We start from the raw sequence: 23,522 nt of genomic DNA on the forward strand, positions 1-23,522 counted from the left end.
TCGGCGGAAGATAATGCTGGGTGCTGGGCTGCAGGGCCTGCGGCCGGGGCCTCCGCCAACTAGGCGGTCTCGCGACCGCTGGGGGCGGGGGACGGAGGCCGCGCCCCCGCGCCCGTCCCGCCCGCACCCTGCTGGGGGCGGCGGCCAGCCCCGAGTCCGCCGAGGCTCTTCCGCGCCGGCAGGGGCAGCAGCGGGAGCGGCGCGGGGCGGAGCGGCCAGGAGCGGCCCGGCCCGGCCCGGCGCGGCGGCGGCGGCGGCGGCGGCGGCGGCAGCGACGCCAGAGCTCGTGGGCGCCGTCCGCGAGGCCGCCGGCACCCGGCCGCAGCGCGGGGAGGCCTGGGGGCTGGAAGCCGCCGCTGCCGCCATGCCGCTGCTCTTCCTCGAGCGCTTCCCCTGGCCCAGCCTCCGCACCTACACGGGCCTCAGCGGCCTGGCCTTGCTCGGCACCATCGTCAGCGCCTACCGCGCTCTCAGCCAGCCCGAGGCCGGGCCCGGGCCCACCGAGGCGGAGCCGGTAACGGCCCCAGTGCAGCCAGACCCGGCCGCGCTCGTCCGGCCGAGCGCCGGGGGACCCCGGGCCCGCGACGTGGCCCAGTACCTGCTCTCGGACAGCCTGTTCGTGTGGGTGAGCGAGGCTGCCGGGCCCGCCGAGGAGGAGCGGGGCGGGGCGGGGGCGGGGGCCGCCGTGTCACCCATTATCTGTGGGGGGCGTAACGGGCTGGGGTCCCCTCCCCGGGACCCCGGAGTGTGAGGCCGCGGGGGGGGCCCGCCCGCGTGCGCGCCTCCGTGAGGCCCGGTGAGGGCTGGGGTGTGGCGGTGGGGTCGTGAGGGGGAGCGGGTCCCCAGGGGCGGGTCGTCTTTGAGGGCCCGAGGAAGGGACTTTGGGACGGGGTTGGGGAGGCGCAGCGGGCGGGGCGCGAGGGAACGCGGCGGCCGGCCAGGGGCGGGCGGGGGAGGGGTGTGGAAGGGGGGGGAGGGCTGGGAATCGGGGGGTCGGGGGGAGAAGTAAAATATGGGGGGCCGAGTTGGGGTTGCCGAGGGACCACCAGGAAGTGAACTGGAAGACCTCAAAGAGCAGAGTCAGTTACCCCGGAGTTGGGAAGGCTTTTCGGACGCGGTCAGGCAGGGAGATGTTGTTAACGCGTTTCACGTGTAAAGAGAGAAGAGACAATTTCAGATGTTGAGCATAGGAGAATTTTGGGTATCTGGGTGTGTTTGGACGTTGTTTGGAGAGGGACCATCTCCCACAGCTTCCCCCCCCCCCACCCCCCTCTTCTTTATTATGTGATTGTCCGCTTTGAGTGGACCTAAAACAAATACAGACTGTGCTTCCTTTCCTGCTGCTTTTACCTGGTGATTCATGAAAGTTTCCTTTGATGTCTGAAGGCAGCCAAAACATTTGGAGTCGAGAGATGTCTCTTCATTTTAACTCACGGTTTCTCCTTTTAGTGATCCATGTTAAAGTAAGGTTTCCAGTTTGTCTGCCAGTGTAAGATAAGCAGCGTTTAGGAGGCATGAAGGCTGGTTTCACTTATTAGAACAGATAATTTCAGGCGGGCAGATCAACAGTATTTTGGCTAAAGAACTTGGTTTCCACCTTGGCCTTTGAATGCCTCATAGAAATGCCACAGTGATCAGAAAAAGTTGTTCTGGGACTGAAGTCGGTCCCTAGGGTTTGCTGTGGTGTCTTGAGTCTTGTCTCCTGTAAGTTCCCATTGCGGTTGAGAGTCGGCTGTAAATGACTGGGATTAATATTCCAAGTATACGGAATGATATACAGCTCATTTGTTGTAATTAATCCCACTGTGCTTCATCAGGAAGCAGTGGGATTTATGAACTCTGTGGGTGTAGATTAAGTCTCTTGGTCCTTCTGATGAAGAGATTAGTAGAAGGCCGGGAAGGGTGAGGTTCCCTTCTTCCACTGCTGTGTAAAGCTGAACCTTAGAGTAGGTGAGAAGGGAGAAGAGAAAGAACTCAACCCATGTCCCTTGTTTAATGTCTGTTAAACCTAGATTTTTAAAAATCTGTTTTTTGCATTTTAGTTGACAGATAAACAACTTAAAAGTAATGTGAAGAGTGCTTTTGCCAAATGTTGAGATTATAATGTAGTCTTTGATATATATATATATATATATATATATATATATTTAAGTATAAGATACAAGTAAGCCTTTGGGATGGAACTGCTGTCGTGTTTAACAACTACTAGTATTGTTTAATGATTACCCGCCCAGTCTCTTTGTACAAAACTCATTCCAGTTCCAAGGTTAGCACCTCTTCATAAAACATTACATAAGCATAAAACATTAAAGCCTGTTGATTTTCTGTGAAAATTATTATTTTTAAGAAAATTTCCTTTTCTTCCCAGCTTTTTCAACAGAGATCTTGCCTCCAGTGAGTTTATGATTTCTTCCTATCTGTGGATGATTTTCTTTTTTTCCTTTTTCAGTTGGTGTTGCTGCCTTCTTCCATCTTTCCTCTGTGGTTTTCACACTTTTATCTTGGTCTTTCTTGGTTCCTCAGACCTTCCATGTGTTCATTATCAGTTTTCCTCATCACCCATTAAGTTTCTGCTCTAGTAGCGAAATAGGAGTTGCAATCTCAAAAGCCCTCCTCTGAGACCTGTCAGATAGCATAATTAAGTGAATACACGGTGGAGTCTTTGTTAAAATGGATCCTTTTTTTTTTTTTTTTTGGCCCTGCCCAGGGACACTCATTCAGTTTTTAAAAACCAATCAAGACAAAAACAATCAGTTGATCTTTCTGCCAGTTTGCAAAATCTTGCATATTGATCTCTAAAACTTATTTTCATAGGGCACAGTTTAGATGAATATAGCTAGGAATATGTCTTCATTCTAATTAATGTCCTAGTGATTTTCTGCTCATTAATGGTTGAGAAACTGATCAGGGAGAGGATGGGGTGATCAGGGAGAGGATGGGGTAGGGGGTGAAGGTCAGGTTATGTAAACCTTGCCTGCTCTGTTAAAGGGTGTTCACATTATTTCATGGGCAGAAGGGTTTCAGTGGGAGTGGAGGGGAGAAGGGGCTGTCATGATGAGATGAGTTTTTTCGGCGGGGGTGGGGACCTATAGCAGCAGTGGGGAAGATGGATTTATGTAGAATGGGAAGAGGCTAGGAGATGTAGTGACCAGAGACTCCAACTCCGAGGAGAGCTCTCCCGGTGGCCCTCTGGCATGGATATTGAGAACAGGTTTGAGGGGAGGTTCTCAGTGTTGTTACTCTAACAGATACCCAGATTTGTCTTGATTCATTGTTTCTTCATGTCTTTCTAGAACTTCCATTCCAAACTTTCATTCCAGTTTAGGTTTTATTTTGTTATTTATTTCTAGGCTAATTTTACATTGTTCAGATGTCCCTTCCATTCAAATATCTCATGATCCTTTTCCATCATTGTTTTGAATTGTTCAGGTATTGCTGGCTTTTCAACTTTGCTGATCTTACTCATTACTTTCATTACTTTCTCCTGGTTTTTTTTGTATTTTCCTGTTCCATTCTTTTTTTTTTTTTTTTTTCCCTCTTTTATATTTGCTTTTAAAATGGTAAGAGCAGGAAGTGGTAAAATAGAGAAATAGAAATATGGAACAAATTTTAAGCTTCTGATGACTTAATTAGATGCAAATAGAATAGTTAAAATAGAAATGTCAAAGGAAAAAGTCACCAAAAATGAAAATGGATAAAAGAGAACTGATCATTGAGAGCAGAGATTAGTGAACCTTCTTGGCCTATTTGGCCTATTAGCTAATAGTGGTTTTTACATTAAAAAATTTTTTTAAAGGAAGACTATGTGATTGAGAGCATGTGGCCTACAAAGCCTAAAATATTTACTGTCTAATAGCCCATTAGAGAAAAAGTTTCTGACTCTTGCCTTAAAAAGCCCATCTTCACATAATTATACAACTTGAGAACTGAAAGTAATTTGCTAGGTTTGAGTGTTGATAAGATGAGTATTCCAAAGAAGAGAGAAAAATGTTAGCTCCGGAAATGTTTGGGGCAACTTAAGAAAAAAACTAACCTTGTAAATAATAGGACATAAGCCTAAACAACTCAAAAATACGGGAAAAATCTCTAGAGTGAGGGGGAAGGAGCTAGCTATTTAAGTGCTTGTTAGATGTGTGCTATGTGCTTTATATATGTAATCTCATTTATTTCCCTAATGTTGTGAAAAGAGGAACACAATTATCAGTGTAATAAGGAGGGGAATGCGTTATTGGCATTTTATACTTGTCACTGGGAGCCTGCAGAAAAGTAACAGTCCAGTGTCCTTCAAAGAGGAGACTGATAAAAGATGTGTTTGTGGGGGGTGGGGGGTGGCGGGTGGGAGGTAGGTAGTGCTGATGTTAAGTAGGAGACTAAGTAACATTCATATCCATTGTATCCTTGAAATGGTTCCTGGGAGTTGAATCACATTTTGTCACAAGGTCATAAATAATGCCCCATTGGTGGCCAGCGTTTTATAGAATCAGAAACACCCACGGGGTTACACAGTGATAAACGTGGCCAAGCTGTCTCTTAGCACCCTCTTCTCTTCCTCGCAGACCAGGCTGTCTCATAACTTCGTTTCTGTTTCTTCTAGGTGAACAGTGGAGCCATTCTGGGAGAAAAGTTTCCTTACGGGGCCTTTAGAGCCAAGGGAATGACTTGATTCAGTAGGGGTTCCTTGGGTCATTACTACCTGGTCTGTTTGGTTAAGACTACTCAAGGACTAGCAAATCTTGGTTTTTATTTTGTGTAGACAAGAAGAAATAAAGGCATTTGGGGAGATTTTCAAAAATATTAAAGTTTTTTTTTTTAAAAACACTGCTATAGATAGGAGAAATTTTTCTGAAGTATTTTAATATAGTAGAACTGCAGTGTGTTTTACCAGGTTAACTTGGGACTTAGGCTACCCAGTTTGGGTTGTTACTCGTCTGTCTCCCATGGTACAATGAGAAAAGTAATGTGAAACTTCACAACTGGTCAGGTTAGATTCTAAACTTTAATAGCTTCTTTTTTTTTCTTCAATAGATTCTTAAAAAAATTAATAAATGATGTATGCTCATGGCACAGAAGGTAAAAGGTGCACAAGTGATGTATACAATGAAAAGGAACTCTCCCTTTCCCTCTTACCTGCCTCCCTCCCCTGAAAGTGGCCCTTACCAGTTTCTTCTAAATTAGTGCTGGTGTTAAGTACAAAATTAAGAAATACCCAGATTGATCAAGTCCCTGACGCAGTTCACATTAACATATTATACAAGTAAGTATAGTATATATACAATATGGTATATATGTTGTTGTTCAGTCACTAAGTCATGTCTGAGTGTTTTGTGACCCCATGGACTCTATAGCCCGCCAGGCTCCTCTGTCTATGAAATTCTCCAGGCAAGAATACTGGAGTGGTTTACCATTTCCTTCTCCAGGGGATCTTCCCAACCCAGGGATTGAACGCACATTTCCTGCATTGGCAGGTGGCTTCTTTATCATTGAGCCACCAGGGAAACCCATAGTATATATACATATTCTTTCTTTTTTACACAGAAAGTAGCATAGTAATCACATTTCTACACTTTGCCTTTTTTCAGTGAGCAGGTTTCTTGAAGGTTCTATATAATGCTAGCAAATGTGGAACTGCTGAGTTAGTTTTCCTGGCTTCATTGTATTCCATTGAATGGCTGTTTTTACACTTTATTGAACTATTCTCCCTAATGGCCATGTAATTGTTTTCCTTTTTTCTGGTGTTATAAACAGTGTTCCAGTGAGCTCCTTATACTTAGGTTTATTTACATGTAAGTTTGGATTCTGCCCACAAGGGAAGGTTATAGAAGGAGGTTAGTACTTTTACTGTAAGGATGAAGTTCAGACTAGGCCTGTTGAAAGCGAGTCTCATTTTGATTATTGGAGGTGAGAAGGTTTGTCCTGGTTTTATTGGTTTAAATATGGACTGAAGTGTTGTTTCTGTAAGAATATCACTGATGGCCTAGTGGGATCTGATTTGCAATTTGCTTTTAATTTTATGTGGGAATATAGTTGACGTGCAGTGTTGCGTTTCCTGTGTACAGCTAAGTGATTGTTATACATGTACACATATCCCTTCTTTTTCACATTCTGTTCTCATATCAGTTACTACAGAATATTGAGTTCCCTGTGCTATGCAGTAGGTCCTTGTTGCTAATCTATTTCATATATAGTGAAAGTGAAAGTCACTCAGTCATGCCCAACTCTTTGTGACCCCATGGACTATACAGTCCGTGGAATTCTCCAGGCCAGAATACTGGAGTGGGTAGCTTGTCCCTTCTCCAGTGGATCTTTCTGACCCAGGAATTGAACTGGCGTCTCCTGCATTGCAGGCAGATTCTTTACCAACTGAGCTATCAGGGAAGCACTTTATACATTGTCGTGTTTATATGTTAATCCAGGGATTTACTTTTAAGTGAAGACAGCTTGAATTATGTTTCTTGCTGTATTTTCAATGTTTCAAGGCTCTGTCAGTTTTAAAATTGAAATTTATATCTGTATTGGAATGACAGTATGTGTGAAATTGACATTTATTTCTGTAAGTAGAAGAGAATTCTTCAGAGCTGGGAATACCAGACCACCTGACTTGCCTTCTGAGAAATCTGTATGCAGGTCAAGAAGCAACAGTTAGAAGCAGACATGGAAAAACAGACTGGTTCCAAATTAGGCAAGGAGTATGTCAAGGCTGTATATTGTCACCCTGCTTATTTAACTTATATGCAAAGTACATCATGCCACATGCTGAGCTGGATGAAGCACAAGCTGGAATCAAGATTGCCAGGAGAAACATCAATAACCTCAGATATGCAGAGGACACCACCCTTATGGCAGAAAGCAAAAAACTAAAGAGCCTCTTGATGAAAGTGAAAGAGGAGAGTGCAAAAATTGGCTGAAAACTCAACATTAAGAAAACTAAAATCATGGCATCTGGTCCCATCACTTCATGGCAAATAGATGGGGGAACAGTGGAAACAGTGGCAAACTTTATTTTTTTGGGCTCCAAAATCACTGCAGATAGTGATTGCAGCCATGAAATTAAAAGACGCTTACTCCTTGGGAGGAAAGTTATGACCAACCTAGACAGCATTTTAAAAAGCAGAGACATTACTTTGCCAATAAAGGTCTGTCTAGTTAAGGCTATGGTTTTTCGAGTAGTCATGTGTGGATGTGAGAGTTGGACTATAAAGAAAGCTGAATGCTGAAGAATTGATGCTTTTGAACTGTGGTGTTGGAGAAGACTCTTGAAAGTCCCTTGGACAGCAAGGAGATCCAACCAGTCCATCCTAAAGGAGATCAGTCCTGAGTGTTCATTGAAAGGACTGATGTTGAAGCTGAAACTCCAGTACTTTGGCCACCTAATGCAAAGAACTGACTCATTGGAAAAGACCCTGATGCTGGGAAAGATTGAAGGCGGGAGGAGAAGGGGATGACAGAGGATGAGATGATTGGATGGCATCACCGACTCAATGGACATGAGTTTGGGTAAACTCTGGGAGTAGGTGATGGACAGGGAGGCCTGGCTTCTGCAGTCCATGGGGTCACAAAGAGTCGGACACCACTGAGCAACTGAACTGAAGTGAGGTGTTTTAAAAGCACTTTTTCATGATCTTAAAATCTTTAGTTACTTCCAATCTTGTATAGCTTTCACTTTTGTATAAAGTTCACAAAATATTATCTTTTTTTAATGTAAAATCTCTTTCTAATATCAGTTTATTTATATCAATCTCTTTTCCCCTTCTTAGCCTTGCTAATTTTCACATCTTCCATTTATATTTAAAATAGAAATGATTATCTACTGGTGATGGAATTATCAGAGACTTTCACCTTTTTTTTTTTTTTTTTTTTTGGTAAATCAGAGTTACAAAGTTTTTATATCTTATCTTTGAACTTAGAAAAACTGAAAAAAAGGTTTTAACTGAGAAGTAATACTTTATTGCTTATTTTATACCCCAGGGTGTGTGAGAAAGCTGTTTAGGTTAGAGAAATGATTGAGTGACTCTAAATTTGATTTCTCCTGTTATTCTTAGGAGAGCAGCTGGCTTGGCCTGTTAGATGTTGACCAAGTTCTGAGTCCTGTAGATCCTAACAGCTCTTTGAGTGCAGGGTCCAAATCAACCTCATTTCTCTTAACCTCCCACATACCTTTAACATGTAGGTGCTAAATATTTATTTCTGTGTTTCATATGCCTACCTGCAAAAACAGGAAGACTTTAAAAAAAATTGTGTTGTAGTTAGGCTGGGAATGGATGTTTGGCTGACTTTAAAAATCAGGTTCAGCTGGGGCATATGGCATGAGGGACTGTGGTTGTAGTTTTGTCTTATGACATTTTTTCCTTAATTGACATGATTGGGGTTCCCACTAACTAATTTAGAACACAAGGAAGATGAGCCTTTTAAACACCTATTTCATCTCCTTAAAATTTAGTATTCTATCCAGTTTGTTGGAATGTTTTGAATAGGGCTGTTCCACACTACTTAAGGAGGTTAGGATGTTTTGGATAGCTAATTTCGTTTTTTTTTTTTTTTTCTGGTTATCTGAGGAAATTACCAGAAGAGTTTTGTTTTTCAGCACTATTTTTGTTTTAGTTCTTTGAAAATACATCCCATACTTACTTGTCCCATTAGGCAGTATGTAACTAAACATAATGTATTCTTTTGTAATGAATCAGGGCTGCCATTCATGATACATAATGCATCAGGGTTACCAAAGGGCTGGGTAATGTCAAGTACAAAGAGGAACCTGAAGAGATCCTAGGGAGTTTCCTTCCTTATGTTACCCTCTCTGTCACCTTCCTTTATTTACTCATTTTTAAAACAACCATTTGCTTCTTTCAGAAGTAGAGGGACGGATGACCTGGAAAGAGGAACCTGGCCACCTCCACCTTCCTATACACTTAGTGAAACAAAGATTGAAGTAGTCTTCTGTCGTTGGTGTTCATTTTCATTTGCTCTAACTAAAAGTCCTCTTTACAGTTCTGCATCAAGGTCCTTTTGGCTTTTTCAGATTCTTTGGTTTTAAAAATCACTGGAGCATCAGTAAGGTGGTGTGCCATACTAACTTCTGAGTTGGGGCAGCCCACAATTTCATTTTGTAAGCATTAGATTTGTTGTTTAGGTGTAAGGTCTTTCTTAATTACTAAGGAAATTTTCTACTTGCTGGTGAAGAAGGCCTTGCACTCTCACTGGTGTCTCATGGTGGCAGTTCTAAGCTCCTCCTGCCAGTTTTTTTCTTTCTTCCCACTTCCTTGATTCTGCTCCTTTCGAATGCCCCAGAACCTTTCCTTTAAGGCCAACACCAACCACAGGTATCTTTTGTCCCATTGCAATACATTTGAAAATGTGTATGTTTTTGATTCTCAATTCTCCATGATCTTGTAGACTCTTTTTGTGACCATTCACCCTCTTCTCCATATTTCCTGTTTTTCAACAGAGCAGTGTAGGAAGTTTGGGTGCTAGACTTTTACTGTTCATGATAACTACATTTTCTGGAAAAGTTTTCTTCTAGACTGTTCAAAATCTTAATGTGAGATTGATATGCCTCAGAGATAGGGTTTTCTAATAGGGTTTTATACATACAGTACAGAGTTTATGCTCAATTCAGTTAAGACTGAAGGGGATGATGGCCTTCTGATGGGTTCACATTGGGACAGGGCTCTGTGAGTTAACCACCAAGCTGGTACCTTCCCTCCCCACTCCTCATCCATACCCCCACCACCCATAAAAATGTGCCCCTTCAGATGTTACTGATCTTGTAGAAAACTGGAAAGGTTCAGTCGTTAGAAATGTTGGCTGAATTCCCAATAGAAAATTTTTAGAGCTGCATTTATTTTTCAACAAGAGGAAATAAACTTCCTTTCTTTGGTTTGTGTACAGGTTCTAGTAAATACTGCTTGCTGCATTTTGATGTTGGTGGCTAAGCTAATCCAGTGTATCGTGTTTGGCCCGCTTCGAGTGAGCGAAAGACAGGTAAGTCCGCACAGCAAGGATGCCTTCTTGTGACTAAATTAAGAAAACAAAAACTTTCTTGGGTATAATTTCAAACTTGCAGAAAAGTTGCACAAACAGTATGAAGAACTCCCATATAGATTTTATCCAGATTCAGAGTTATTAATATTTTGCCCCATTTGCTCTAACATTCACCTTTTATCTATACATAAATATCTATATCTGTATATATTCACCTTTTATCTATATATGTTTTTTTTTTTCTGATCTGTTTGAGAGTAAACTGGGGACTTCACGTATAACCTCAAATAGTGCAGCATATGTTTCCTAAGAGCAAGGACATTTTCTTATATAACCATAGGACAATGGTCAACGTCAGGAAATTCAGCATTGGTAAAATACTTCGTGTCTTCCATAGTCTGTATTCAGTGTAACCAGGCTGTCCCAGTATTGTTCTTGGTTGCTATTTCCCCACGACATTGATGAGGTAATTCTGAAAGAAGCTCCAACTTTTTTTGTTTGAATAATCATATATATATCATTCTTTAGAATATGAGTACTTTTCCAGAGGAATTTACTGAGAGATTTTAGCTTTTCCATTTGGAAAGGAAGATTCCTTGTTTTGCAAGCCAGTGTTCAGGTGAGATAGGCTGACACGTGAACAGTATTCTCAGAATGTATATATGAGCAGGGTGTGCTTTCATTAAAGAATTAATGCCATGAACATACTGTGCAGATTGGCAGTTCCCCAAAGGATTTAAGTGGATAGAGTGTAGAATGGTGTGTTTTAAAGTAAGACTTTAGAACTGGCCTGTACAACAGTAATATATGAGCAGAACTATGTTGTACTTTGTCTTATTCCAGTGGTAAGACACAAAGACCTGCTGTCAATACGTTAACAGTACACAGTGGCCTCACCCCTTACCTATGCTTTTCAACCCGAATCTCTTGTTATCAAGTCAGCTGAGGTCCTGGGCAGAGTTAAAATGCAGTTACTGTGTGATTGAGCCCTTGGATGCTGTGAAGAGCAGGGCTGTTTGTTTTCCCCCAAATTTTTCAATAGTGAGTATTGAGCACTTTCTGCAAAATATCAACTCCAGAGGTCTCCCAGATGGGATTAATAGAACATAGTTTTTTTTGGTAGCATAAAAAAATTTTTTTTTTAATTTAATTTGTGTATTTAGCTGCACCAGGTCTTAGTTGTGGCATGTGGGATCTAGTTCCCTGACCAGGGATCAAACTCGGGGCCCCTAGCCATTGGACCACCAAGGAAGTCCCCAAAAGGTTTCTTTGATGCTTCTTCTGTTTTCAAGTTTGACTTGTGGGCCAGAAATCAGTTAGGACAAATAAGCTGTCTAATTGTTGGTGGGTTGTTCTGGCACTAGTGGGCCTTATGTACCACTTTCTGTTTCCTAAAATGTTAAATACCAGTCCAAAATTTACAAAAGATATAACCTTGAAGTATTACAGAGATTTTTAAAATACCTGGAGGTAATCATAATTGGCACATTGGTCACTCATCTCCACTTTTTTCAGTATAGATCACCTCTTTCATGTTGTTCTGTGATGACCATTTTTGACCAGTGCCATCCTGTAGTATTTACCAAGCAGTGTTTTGAGTTAGAACACTACAGCGTTGACATGGGTTTACTCTCTGGGTGCTTAAAGTTGAAGAAGTAGAGTAAATACTAGGGGCAAAGACATTGAATGCCTAAAATGGGACAAATATTAAACTATTAAGTGGTGGTGTAGAACAAGAATTTTTTTTTAAATGCACTTAATGCCTACTGTGGCACTTGTCTAAGCACAATATATGTATTAACTTACTTAGTTCCCCAGCTGTTCTGTGGGTTATATGCTGTTGTTATAAGACCTGTCTTACAGATGGGAAACCAAAGCATGGGGATGGTATCCAAAGCCACACAGGAAATAGATGGTGGAACGAAGGCTCAGAACCAGGGCACAGAATGTTCTAGCTTCACCTCATGCTTTCCTGCCCCAGATCTGGAAACAGACATTCACTAAGGATTCCTAGTTCATTTTGTTCTCTGAACAAAGGGCGTCTAGGCACAGTACAGTGTTTTAAAGTTCTCAAAATAACTCTTATCTTTAAATAGTCTTGTTATCAATGTGTTCCACATGTGGGTTCAATTATTTCTGTTTTTTTTTTTTTCAATTTTGCTTTTCTTTCTGTTTAAAATTTTGAATTTGTGAAACATTTACCCAGTTTAAAAACTTTATATAAAAGTAAACCTAGGAGCCGTGTTGTCATCCTTCTCCTCTGCACTCAGTTTCCACCACTGTGCTTGATAGTACTTTTTCATATCTGTTGGATTGATGCTCCTCGTTGCCCTTCTTTTTTTTCAGGATGGTAAATGTTGTTAAAACTGGACATCCTCAGTAAGAAAGAGTACAGTGAAGCAGATATACTTATGTGGACGTGTACATTTATATAACTTTATTGGAAATCAGTGGATGTTACTTATTAGAAACCATAACAACATCCATAACCTTTGATTGCTGAAAAAAATAGAATTTTGTACAAAGATATTCATTGCAATACTTTTTGAATGGTGAAAAAACATTTCAGTGACCATCGGTAACCACTAAAGTGGTCCATTCAGACAGTATTCATTGGCATCAATCAGTGTTTTACATTTAGGAAGAAAATTGTATGAAAACCTTAAGGCTTTTTTTTACCTTTTCTTTGTACTTTTTCATACATTATTGATTATGGCTGGAAAATTAGCATATGTTACTTTTGAATCTGAAGGATGTTTAAAAAAAAGAATGTCTAATCTTTTGTTTGTTTTAAGAATTCAGAGAGCAGAAGTAGTAAAAATGATACTTGTAACTGTCACCATTCTTTTTTATTTAGTGTTTTATTCTGTTACATAACATATATTATTAATATTATACTAAACTAATATTATTCCACTCTTAATGTCTAAAATTTCATAACTGAGGAATTCAACCCAGAATCTATAGATTACTTCCTAGATGTCTTACGTTTGTTCTTCAGAGGGCTCATTTCTTTCTTTGCCTTTGGTTTTGTCATGGACATGTGTTAGAAAGCAGAGGATAGAATATTCTCTCCTCCTTAAAAGCCAGCTTTTGTTGTGTTTCCTTCTCGAGAACGGGTTAGGTGTAACGGTACTCACCTTTACAAATATTTTTCTTTTTAGCACCTCAAAGACAAGTTTTGGAATTTTATTTTCTACAAGTTCATTTTCATTTTCGGTGTGCTGAATGTCCAAACGGTGGAAGAAGTGGTCATGTGGTGCCTCTGGTTTGCTGGACTAGTATTTCTGCACCTGATGGTTCAGCTCTGCAAGGACCGGTTTGAATATGTAAGTTTTTACCCAAGCTCTTCTTTTCCTGCTTAGGCATACACATGCCAGGTCTGAATGGTGTCATATGAATGATCCGTGACACGCATGTGCAGGACGGCTCTCCCGGGGAAGGCTCCTGGCTCAGGCACCTCCTGCCTGTTTCTTGAGGAACTTTCTGCAGCAGCCAGGGAATGCAGGGGCAGTGTCCCCTCAGGAGGCTTTCTTCCCTCCCCAGCAGTGTTACATGACAGCCCACGTGGGGTCAGTTCACGTAACACAAACTGTGTTGATCGCAGTGAGTGAAAGGAAAGCTTAAACTGAAAAAATAGCTGATCTCTTCCAGGTATTTTCTGTTCTCATCTCCTTCCGTTTTCTCCCTTCTTACTCTGACCCTTGGGGCTCCTCTTTCTGACTAGTTTATGTTGTTTCCACCCGCGGGCCAGAACTGAAGTAGCTCTCTTCACTCCTTGGTCCCCGGAGAAGTGAATCCTTTTCTGTCTGGGTATAAGTTCTGCCTTTTGGCTACAGAGTTGTGTGGAAGAATCTTCATTCCTGAGTGCTCCCTAACTAATCTCATAGATCCAGAGCAAATGGGCACCTGTGATCCTACCGCTCTGTGAAACCCACCCTACGGTGCTCTTTGCCCCTTTCTTTACCCAGTCTTCATGGACCGTGGTGGTCCTTGCACCTCGGTGTGAGCTGATCTCAGTTCCACAGCCTTGAGCTGTTTCAGAATTCAGCCCCCACCCCGGGCCATGAACAGGTGCTGTTTATCTCCCCACCTGGTTTGGTATCTACAGTTTCCTGCTCAGGAGTCACAGTCCAGACCTCCCTTCTCCCAGCTGTTGCCTCTGCTTGTGTACCGTTAACGCAGCACGACGATAGTGGCCCGTCTTCACCTGGAGTACACTTGAGTTGTCCCAGCTGTGAACAGGCTAGGAATGTCGCCCCAGTGACTTTGAGGGGTTAGGATTAGAGCAAGATTGAGAAAGAGCATGACAGAACGTGGTGTTGCCCAGAGTCCTGTTGGAGCCAGAGGGAGAATGACAGAGCTCTGGCAGGTGGCTTCTAGAGGCTTGTAACCCCACTGGCAGGAGGATTCTTGAGAATCTGAGATGAAAATATCATGTATATTGTTATGGTCCCTAAATTAAATGGTGAAGATCTCAAGGTATCAGCACATGCTCATATTGAGGTTGGCTGGAGAATTCTGACCATCTGGTACTGGGATACTTTGCTGTGCAGACCTCCCAACAAAGACACCAAGATTAACCTTGAGATTCTCAGTCAGGGTGAACCCTGCCATGCAGAAGAATGAGCTTCTGTCTCCTGTTTTGTCCTTCCAGCTTTCTTTTTCTCCCACCACCCCCATGAGTAGCCACGGCCGAGTTCTGTCCCTCCTGATCGCCATGCTGTTTTCCTGCTGTGGGTTAGCAGTTGTCTGTTGCGTCACAGGCTACACCCATGGGATGCACACGTTGGCTTTCATGGCTGCAGAGGTAAGATACAGATACAGGCTTTTGTTCTGGTTGTGTTCCCATGTATTTTCAAAGAAGCTAGAGGGTGGTTGACAGATTATTTTTCACCCGTGATGGATAGCTGGTCTTTCATTTTAACAAACATTTTTGGAGTTCCTTTGTTTTAGATTGGGTACTGATACTGAATGCTTCTATGTATGTTATTTCATGTAATCCTTGCTACAACCTAATAAAAAGTACAGTTGACCCTTGAACAACGTGTGAACTGTGTGGGTCCACTTATATGTGGATATTTTTCAGTAGGAAATACTACACGGTCCCTGGGTGGTTGAATCCACAGATGTAGAGGAACTGGATATGGAGGGCCGACTATAAATTATGCACTCCTCTGTTGCCCAAGGGTCAGCTGTAATTATTTTTGCCAGCAGTTATACACAGTGCTTAATGTACACTGGGGATTGTTGTAAATACCTTACATGCCTGTTTATGAATGGGAAAATGGCATGGAAGCTGAACTGGTAAAAGTTCCAAAGTGGTAAAATTAGCATAATCCAAGGTCTATGACTTCAAAGTGGGAAAGGTTTCCTCCTTAAGAAGCAGTACTTGGTAACAATAGGGAAATACCCTGTAATTGGTTTGGAGGAGGAAATGTCAATTCACTCCAGTAATCCTGCCTGGGAAATCCCGTGGACAGAGGAGTCTGACCTGCTACAGTCTAGGGGATTGCAAAGAGTTGGACTTGACTTAGTGACTTAATTACCACCTGTAATTGGTTAGTTTAGATAGGCCATAAATTAAGATTTTACAGAATAATACAATAAATATGGAAACTGTATTTGTTATTTTCAGAGAATAATCTGAGATATTCATGTATATTTAAAATGTACTTTTAAAAACCTTTCTGAAAATACCAATTTCTATTCAACAGAAATCAGATTTTTTGTATGTTCTTTCTTTTCCGTGGCTATATTTGCTTTTTTCTTCAGGCCAAAGGAAAAACACTTTTATGTTGTCCATAATTGCTATTAATGAAAAATGAAATAATAGATTTCTAGTATCACTGTCAATAGATGGCTAATATCAAAATTGTAAGTTTAAACTGCTAATTAGGAATTTGTTAGAATAGGATTAAAATTTATTTTGCTTAATAGTGTTCATTTTGGAGTATAATGTAGTGTAAATACATTGTTTTCCTTTTTTGTTTCTCGAGCTTTTAATTACTACTAGGCCAAACTTTGAAAAAGGTATACCTAAAAATAAAGATACTTAAAATAGGTCTATTGGGTCATAGTACATATTTTTATTTTAGCTCATTAAGTTTTTAAGATAAATTATCTTAAAATAGATTTAGTTATAGATTTGATATTTTGAACTAAATCATGTTTTTATAGTGTTTCTCTTCTGTGCAAAATATTTTCTATTTGTAAATGAAAGTTTTCTAATCTCTAAAAATTTTATGTTTAATTCTCCTAGATTAAGAGGAAACTTTTCTTAGCATCAATTTCTATAATACAAAATACCATGAAGGTCTTATCTTGTTATTGATTTCCTTCATTCGGTTTTCTTCTGTGTCAGTGAACAGGGTGCAGAAAGCATTATGCGGCAAGCAGGGACTCGTAGATTATCCAAGATGGTGGGGTCGAAACCTCACCTTGGGTATGTGGTCACCAGGGATTCAGACAGCCTCTTTGGGTTATCAGTTACGGTGACTCAGTGCTGTACAAAATAGCAGTGATTGTCAAACTCAGTGACCTCAAGATTGTGGAAGGCATCCCCAGGAGCTGGACAGGTATAATTGGTTGTCACCTATTAACAGGAAAAGGCTCAATAAAAGTTGAGTTTCTAGATCATGAGAGTATTCCATGGAAATTTGAAGCACATGAACTAAAATGGTTGGTAACTTGCTTTTTTTTTTCTTTCAGTTTTAATGAGATGTACAGTCTGTATAAGTTTAAGGTGTACAGCATAATGATAATAATTTATGTGAAATGATTATTACCACAATAAGCATCCTCTTAATACCCCCAAAATGTTTTTTTCCCTGTGATGAAACTTTTTAGGATGTCCTCTCTTCAGAACTTTGAAGTATATGATACAGCACTACTGCCTATAGTCATGTTATACATTACATCCCCCGTACTTATTTACTTGATAACTGGTAGCTTGTGATTACGATCCTCCAAGTCCCCCTCACCCGCCCAGCCACTGAACAACCTGGTTTTTAATTGAACTGAGAAATGTTTGTCTTTTATCATTTTGCAAAAGTTAATTTGGTCTGAGCAATCCTAAACTTTACTAAAAGGAAAAAACAATCTCTTCTTTTTAAAATAGTCTCTTCTTGTGACAGTGAGGACTGCTCATGTGATTTTACGGTGAGTAGAAATTTGGGAGGGAGGTGATGGAGGTCTACTCATACAGTTGATTTTAAAATATAACATGTAAAAAATTTGTAAAAATATGACTCTACTGTATCCTATTTAAAACAAATTCAATTGTGACAGTAAATCATTAACATGATTCTTCTCTATTCATGGCAGATATGTAATTCACCTCTGGGACCTCAACCATGAAGGGACATGGGAAGGAAAGGGGACGTATGTCTATTACACAGATTTTGTCATGGAGCTCACTCTCTTGTCCTTGGACCTCATGCACCATATTCACATGTTGGTAAGTTTCCCAGAGGGAACTCCAACAGAGAGAGCTAAGTTTTTTAGAATCAGGAACTCTGTTTGGTACAGAGTTTAATAAGTGAAACATTTGTGGATGACCCACTTAAAAGACTATAAAAATGATGCAACTGTGCCCCTCCCCTTTTTTTTCTTTCTGGCTAATGGATGTAAAACAGTGTGGAACAGCTTTGGTGCCCATCTCAAAAGGGGTTTGCTGTCCTCTCAGGAGGCTTAACTCACTCTGCTGACCAAGTCAGTAGATAATTCTTTCAGCATGGTATTAAGAGAATTCCTCTCCTCATAGATTCTGTGGCTTCTGATATTTAACGGTTACTTTAGGTGGTAAAGGGAACTCCCACAGTGTTAGCTGCTTCATGGATGCACAAATGTTCCATCTTTGTAATTTAAAAGCAAAGTCTTTATTCTCAATTTCTCCTACTTTGTTGTTTGCATTTTACTTTGGTGTGCAAGAAATCACCATGCTGAAAACCTGCTTCCCTGGCTAGCACTTCAGTGATCTCAGAATAGTGAGAACCAACATACTTGGTGGGCAGTTTGTTTATATTGTAAGCCGGTCAAAGTAGCATTTAAAAATTTGGGAGTTAAACAGAGCACATTTCAAAGTGTACTTTTTAAAATGACTTTGAAAACGTACTTTAAAGCCCCCACCCCCACCCCAGACAAATGTCCAAAGTTAAGTGTTGACATTTGTTTGTGGTTACTGTTTCTTTCTTTATTCAAAGCCATATATTCATCGTGTATTGGGCATATAGCTTAGGTTTTTGTAGCTATTGTATTATGTGCATCTTCCTATGCTAGCAACATTTCTTCTAAATCATTTTAATACCTTTATGATAAAAATTCCACGACAGAGTTATGATGATTTAATTGAAATACACAATACAGCACTGTTATAACTATAGTCATCATGTCGTATGTTATATCCCCACTAAGTTTTTATCTTACAACTGGAAATTTGTACCTTTTGACCATTTTCCTTCTTTCAATTCCCCACCCCTAACCCTTGAACACCGTGCTCCCATAATAGAGTATTTAGATTTTATTCAGTTGTTTGCCTATTCACATCTTTACATAATTTTTGGTCACATATTAGTTTTTTTTTAAATACGTTTTTCCCTTTTTTCACTTAAAATGTTATTTACGTATATTGTTAATCTTCAGAATGTTATATATAAAATAGAATATAATTATATATAATGAGTATATAATATTACATTATGTGAGTTCACAGTATAACTGTTCCCCTACTGGGCATTTGGTCTGTTTCCTGATTTTCTGTTTTATAATGTACATCATTTGGCATAAAGCTTTAAAATTTCTGATGAGAGAACTTCCCTGGTGGTCCAGTGGCTAAGACTCTGAGCTACCAATGCAGGCGGCCTGGGTTCAATCCCTGGTCAGGCAACTAGATCCCACATGCTGCAACCAGGAGCCGGTATAGCCAAGTAAATAAATATATTAAAAATAAATAAATAAATAAAATAAAATAAAATTTCTGATGAGTTCCTCAGAAAAGATGGCTAGGCTCAGGCGCATGGACAGTGGTCAGGGTCGTGCAAGAAGTATGTGCATTTGCTTCCCAAGTGACTGCTCCTGTTCACCTTTACCCACGATTCAGACCTTCTGTTGCTTGCCTCACCCTTAGTGCCAGCAAGTTCACGTTGACCTTTCTTGTACATTTTATTCTCTCGCCCTCTCATCAAGTTATTTGGCAACATCTGGTTGTCCATGGCCAGCTTGGTCATCTTCATGCAGCTGCGTTACCTGTTTCATGAAGTACAGCGTCGCATCCGCCGGCACAAGAACTATTTGCGAGTGGTCGGAAACATGGAAGCCAGGTGAGTCAGCAGATTGATGCCACCCATGTTGACACAATTGAGATCTTTAATAATAACAGATTTTGGGTTATATCCCTGCTTTTTGCAGCTGTTAATGGAATGATGAAGAGTTCAGGCTCAGGAGTCAGACTGCCTGGATGTGAAGCCCACTTAGTTACCATGTGATTCTGGACAATTTACTTACCTCCCTGTGCCTGGGCAGCTTAAGCCTAGGGATAATAATAATACCGTCTTCCTGGAATGTTGGGTGGATTCAGTGGGATAATGAACATAATATACTTAGAACAGTACTGGGTAAATATTAGGTTCTTTTATTACATCGTTATGTTTATCGTCATTATTAAATGGAAGTCTCCTTGGACTTCTGCCCTTTTTATTCCTTACACATGCATGCTTACATACACACACAGACACACACACACACACACATTCTGTCTCTCACACTCTTAACCTCACTGAGGTGTTCACTTGGCATCCTGAGGCTAAACCAAGCCTGAAAGGTGTGAGATTAAACAGGCATCCTTTTTGTGTCCAGGGGAGCAGTTTGGCTCTCTGAGGTGTCTTAACTCCACTAATCTGCCCAGAAATGTTCGCTCAAGTCATCATTAACAAGGGCCACTGTGTTACGACGCAGTCGGTTTCTGTGTATAGGTTTCTTGCTCTTTGATGATCTCTGAAGAGCACATGGTTGCATGGTTTTGGTGGGTGGAGCTTCCGTGTTGAACGTGACTCTGCTGTAACTGTGCTGTTAGAGGTGACGTCTGTGTGTAAGTGATGCTCAGTGTCTGCGCTTGGGGCTGATGCAGCCCCCTGCCAGTTGCACTCTGTGATGGTTCTGGATTTCTTTTCTCCTAGGTTTGCAGTGGCAACTCCAGAGGAGCTGGCTGTCAATAACGATGACTGCGCCATCTGCTGGGATTCCATGCAGGCTGCGAGGAAACTGCCCTGTGGACATCTTTTCCACAAGTAGGAGCTTTGCAGGGGGCCATGTGGGACTGGTGTTCTGTCCAGGCCACAAGGATGCTTCTTGTGCCAGAGCTTAAGACCACCCTTAGCTGAAGAGTGGGCGCGTTCCCTCAGACTGGCCATGGTGCTGGTACTGAGTGGGGTGGGGGGCCTGGGAGCGTCTGCCTTATTTCTCAGCCTCTTCCCTACATGGCAGGATTGTTCCCCACTCACAGTTTGCCATCTCAATTTCTGCATGTGTCAGCTGTCTTCACATTCCTTCTCTGTAAACTCTGAGGTATAACACATAGGCCACTAAGACTTAAAACAAAGGGGTGGAAGAATCCTTGTTTTCCAACAGCTTATTCCCTTTTTTCACCTTTATTGGGGTGAGAATGTTTATTTGTGCATTTCATGCATGCCCAGAAGCAGCATAGAAACACACACCAGGGCAGTGTGATGGGATGGGGATCAGACCAGAGACAGTACACAGCCCAGAACTGTGACTGTGTCATCAGGGATTATAGAACCTCCATGGCTGAACTAGATCTGTGTGCAGTGCAGGCTCTTCTGTCCCCTGCGAGTCCTTGTCTCTCGCTGTTGCAGTCCTCACCTCCTAATGTTATTCAGTTTTAGAGCTCTCATACGGACTGTGTCTGTTCAACCTAAATCCTAAACCATTCTGTTTGTAGATTGGATGTTTTTCATGTTAATAGACCTTGAGGTATCTCTTGACCTTTTGTATCTATGGTCAGTCTTCCATATTGAGAAAGTTATAATCTTTACATCTTTAATCTTCCTTTCTTTATTTTGTATTCCCAAATAGTTTTTCTTCTCCTTTTTAATATTAGAAAGACTTTGGAGATGGAGTATCAGTAACTCAACAAATTTATTGTTTTTGTTTTTTTTTTTAATGCGCTGGCTGCTGAATTGGCTTCTGGGAAATAATGTTAAAATGATAGAGGTGGTCTTTGTTTCACAAAGTGTTCAGCCTAATGGAGGAGACAGACATGAATTAAGCAGGAGTGTTTATGAGCATGTAAGGATAAATTGAGACAAGTGCTCTAAAGAAAAGGAATATGGTCCTTGAGAGCTTGTAACAAAGGAATCTGACACCTGGAGAAGGTGACTCCTGACAGTGAGTAGGCATGAAGGCATCACAAGAAGGGATCAGGTGGAAGAGCCTTTGAGACAGTGGGAACGTTACTGAAGCAGAAGGGAGTGTGGTGTATCCAAGGAATGAAAGAGAGCCTGTGTGGCAGGAGTTCAGGATGTCAGAGGGTGGAGTGGTGTTTGCTGAGGCAGAAGACACAGGCCTGAGTCACCTTGCAGGGAACTGAGGGCCGTGGAAGGTTTTAAAGCAGGGGTTCGGGATCAGATGTGCAGCCGGGAGAGATCAGGGAGGCTGGTTAGTAAGGGCTGCAGGGGTTAGGATGGGCGCCGAGAGGCGTGTGGGCAGAGCAGTGGGAGAGGAGCAGGAGAGGGGCAAGGTGTAAGGACAGGTGTAAGAAGAGTAGGAGGCGCATGCTGCTGACCGGCTGTGAGAGAGTGAGGAACGTGAGGTGTCGAGGATTCTCCTAGTTTTGCGGCTGAGCGATTGGATGGATGGTGGTGCTGAGTGATGAGGTTGGAAGACCAGAGACACGCATTTCTCAAAAACTTTCAGATAGTTCCTACGGAGCTTGGAGAAAGTTTGGAAGAATAACTCAAAAGAGTATATTTCACTCCAGCAGAAATGTTTTCAAGCATTGGGTTAGATTCATTTTAGGATTTAATTTTTTTAAATGAGGCAAAATTCATACAGTATACAATCAGCCATCCTAAAGTGTGCAATTCAGTGGCCTTTGGTGCATTCCCAGTGTGGTACAGCACCACTCCTGTCGTTTCAAAACTTGTTCATCACCCAGAATAGCCCCGCATGTCCGTCACAGTAAGTCACTCCCCATTCCTTCTCTCCACGTTACCTGGCAGCCGGCAATCCACTCCCTGTCTCTGTGGGTCTGCCATATGAAAGGGATCATACAATATGTGACTTCTTGTGACTGCCTTCTTTTGCTAAGCATAAAATTTTCAAAGTCATCCAAGTTGTAGCATATTTCAGGACGTCATTCCTTGTTATGACTGAGTTAAACATTTTTTATAATAATTGAACAATCTGTTTATCCTTTCTTCCGTTGATGGACCCTCCATTCTTCCACTTTTTAGCTATTCCAAATGATGCTGCTATTAATATAAACGTTTGTGAACAGATATCTGTATCTGTTGGAGTACATGTTTTTAATTCTTTTCAGTGTATACTTAGGAGTGAAGTTGCTGAGTCATAGGGTAATTCTATGTTTAACTTCTTGAAGAGCCACCAGATTTTCCCACAGCAGCTGCACCATTTTACATCCTATCAGCAACGTATGAGGGTTCCAGTTTCTTCAGATCCTCAACAATATTTACTGTTTCCTGTTTTTTATTATTATAGCCACTTTAGTTGGTAGGAAGTGTTATCTCATTATGGTGGATTTTTTTTTTTAATGATAGTTCTCAAACGTGATGTTTTTGTTGTGGTAAAAAATGTATGAAGTGAAAAGTGTTAGTCACTCAGTTGTGTCCAACTCTTTGTGACCTCATAGACTGTACCCACTAGGCTCCTCTGTCCATGGAATTCTCCAGGTGAGAATCCTGGAGTGGGTGGCCATTCCCTTCTCCAGGGGATCTTCCTGACCTAGAGATTGAACCCAGGTCTCTTGCATTGCAGGCAGATACATTACTGTCTGAGCCACCAGGGGAACCCTCGAAAATGTTTACATAACATAAATTTTACCATTTAACCATTTTTAAGTGTACCAGTTCAGTGACATTGAGTACATTCACATTGTCGGGCAACCTTTACCACCATCCATCTCCAAAACATTTTCATCTTCCCAGACTGACATGCTATACTCATCAAACAATAACTCCATAGTCTCCCCTTCTCCTCAGTCCTTGGCAACTACCTTTCTATTTTCTCAGCTCTCACACAATAGCACATTGCACAATATTTGTCCTTTTATGTCTGCCTTTTTTCACTTAGCGTAATGTCTTCAAGGTTCATCCATGTTGTAACATGTGTCGGAATTTCATTCCTTTCTAAAGCTGAAAAATATTCCATTGTGTGTATGTATCACATTGTGTTTATCCATTCGTCTGTCAACAGACATTTAGGTGGTTTCTGCCTTCTCAGGTTATCATGAATAATGCTGCTGCGAACATGGGGGTACAGATTTCTTTTCAAGACCCTGCTTTCAGTTC

The 23,522-nt window shown here is 41.4% G+C and overlaps 1 protein-coding gene across 1 annotated transcript in view; it reads left to right on the forward strand.

Moving 5' to 3' along the window:
* The first annotated feature begins 319 nt into the window (after positions 1-319).
* AMFR (autocrine motility factor receptor) overlaps positions 320-23,522 on the forward strand; it is a 40,206-nt gene continuing 17,003 nt past the window's right edge. Inside the window, exons 1-8 of the mRNA XM_061138542.1 lie at positions 320-625; positions 9,886-9,978; positions 13,143-13,307; positions 14,636-14,788; positions 17,099-17,139; positions 17,305-17,437; positions 19,165-19,298; positions 20,154-20,264. Coding sequence (XP_060994525.1) covers positions 365-625; positions 9,886-9,978; positions 13,143-13,307; positions 14,636-14,788; positions 17,099-17,139; positions 17,305-17,437; positions 19,165-19,298; positions 20,154-20,264 — 1,091 coding nt within the window. The 5' untranslated portion in view covers positions 320-364. The remainder of the gene's footprint in view (positions 626-9,885; positions 9,979-13,142; positions 13,308-14,635; positions 14,789-17,098; positions 17,140-17,304; positions 17,438-19,164; positions 19,299-20,153; positions 20,265-23,522) is intronic.

The sequence above is a fragment of the Dama dama genome, chromosome 4 (assembly GCF_033118175.1).
Source record: "Dama dama isolate Ldn47 chromosome 4, ASM3311817v1, whole genome shotgun sequence".
Lineage (NCBI taxonomy): Eukaryota > Metazoa > Chordata > Mammalia > Artiodactyla > Cervidae > Dama > Dama dama.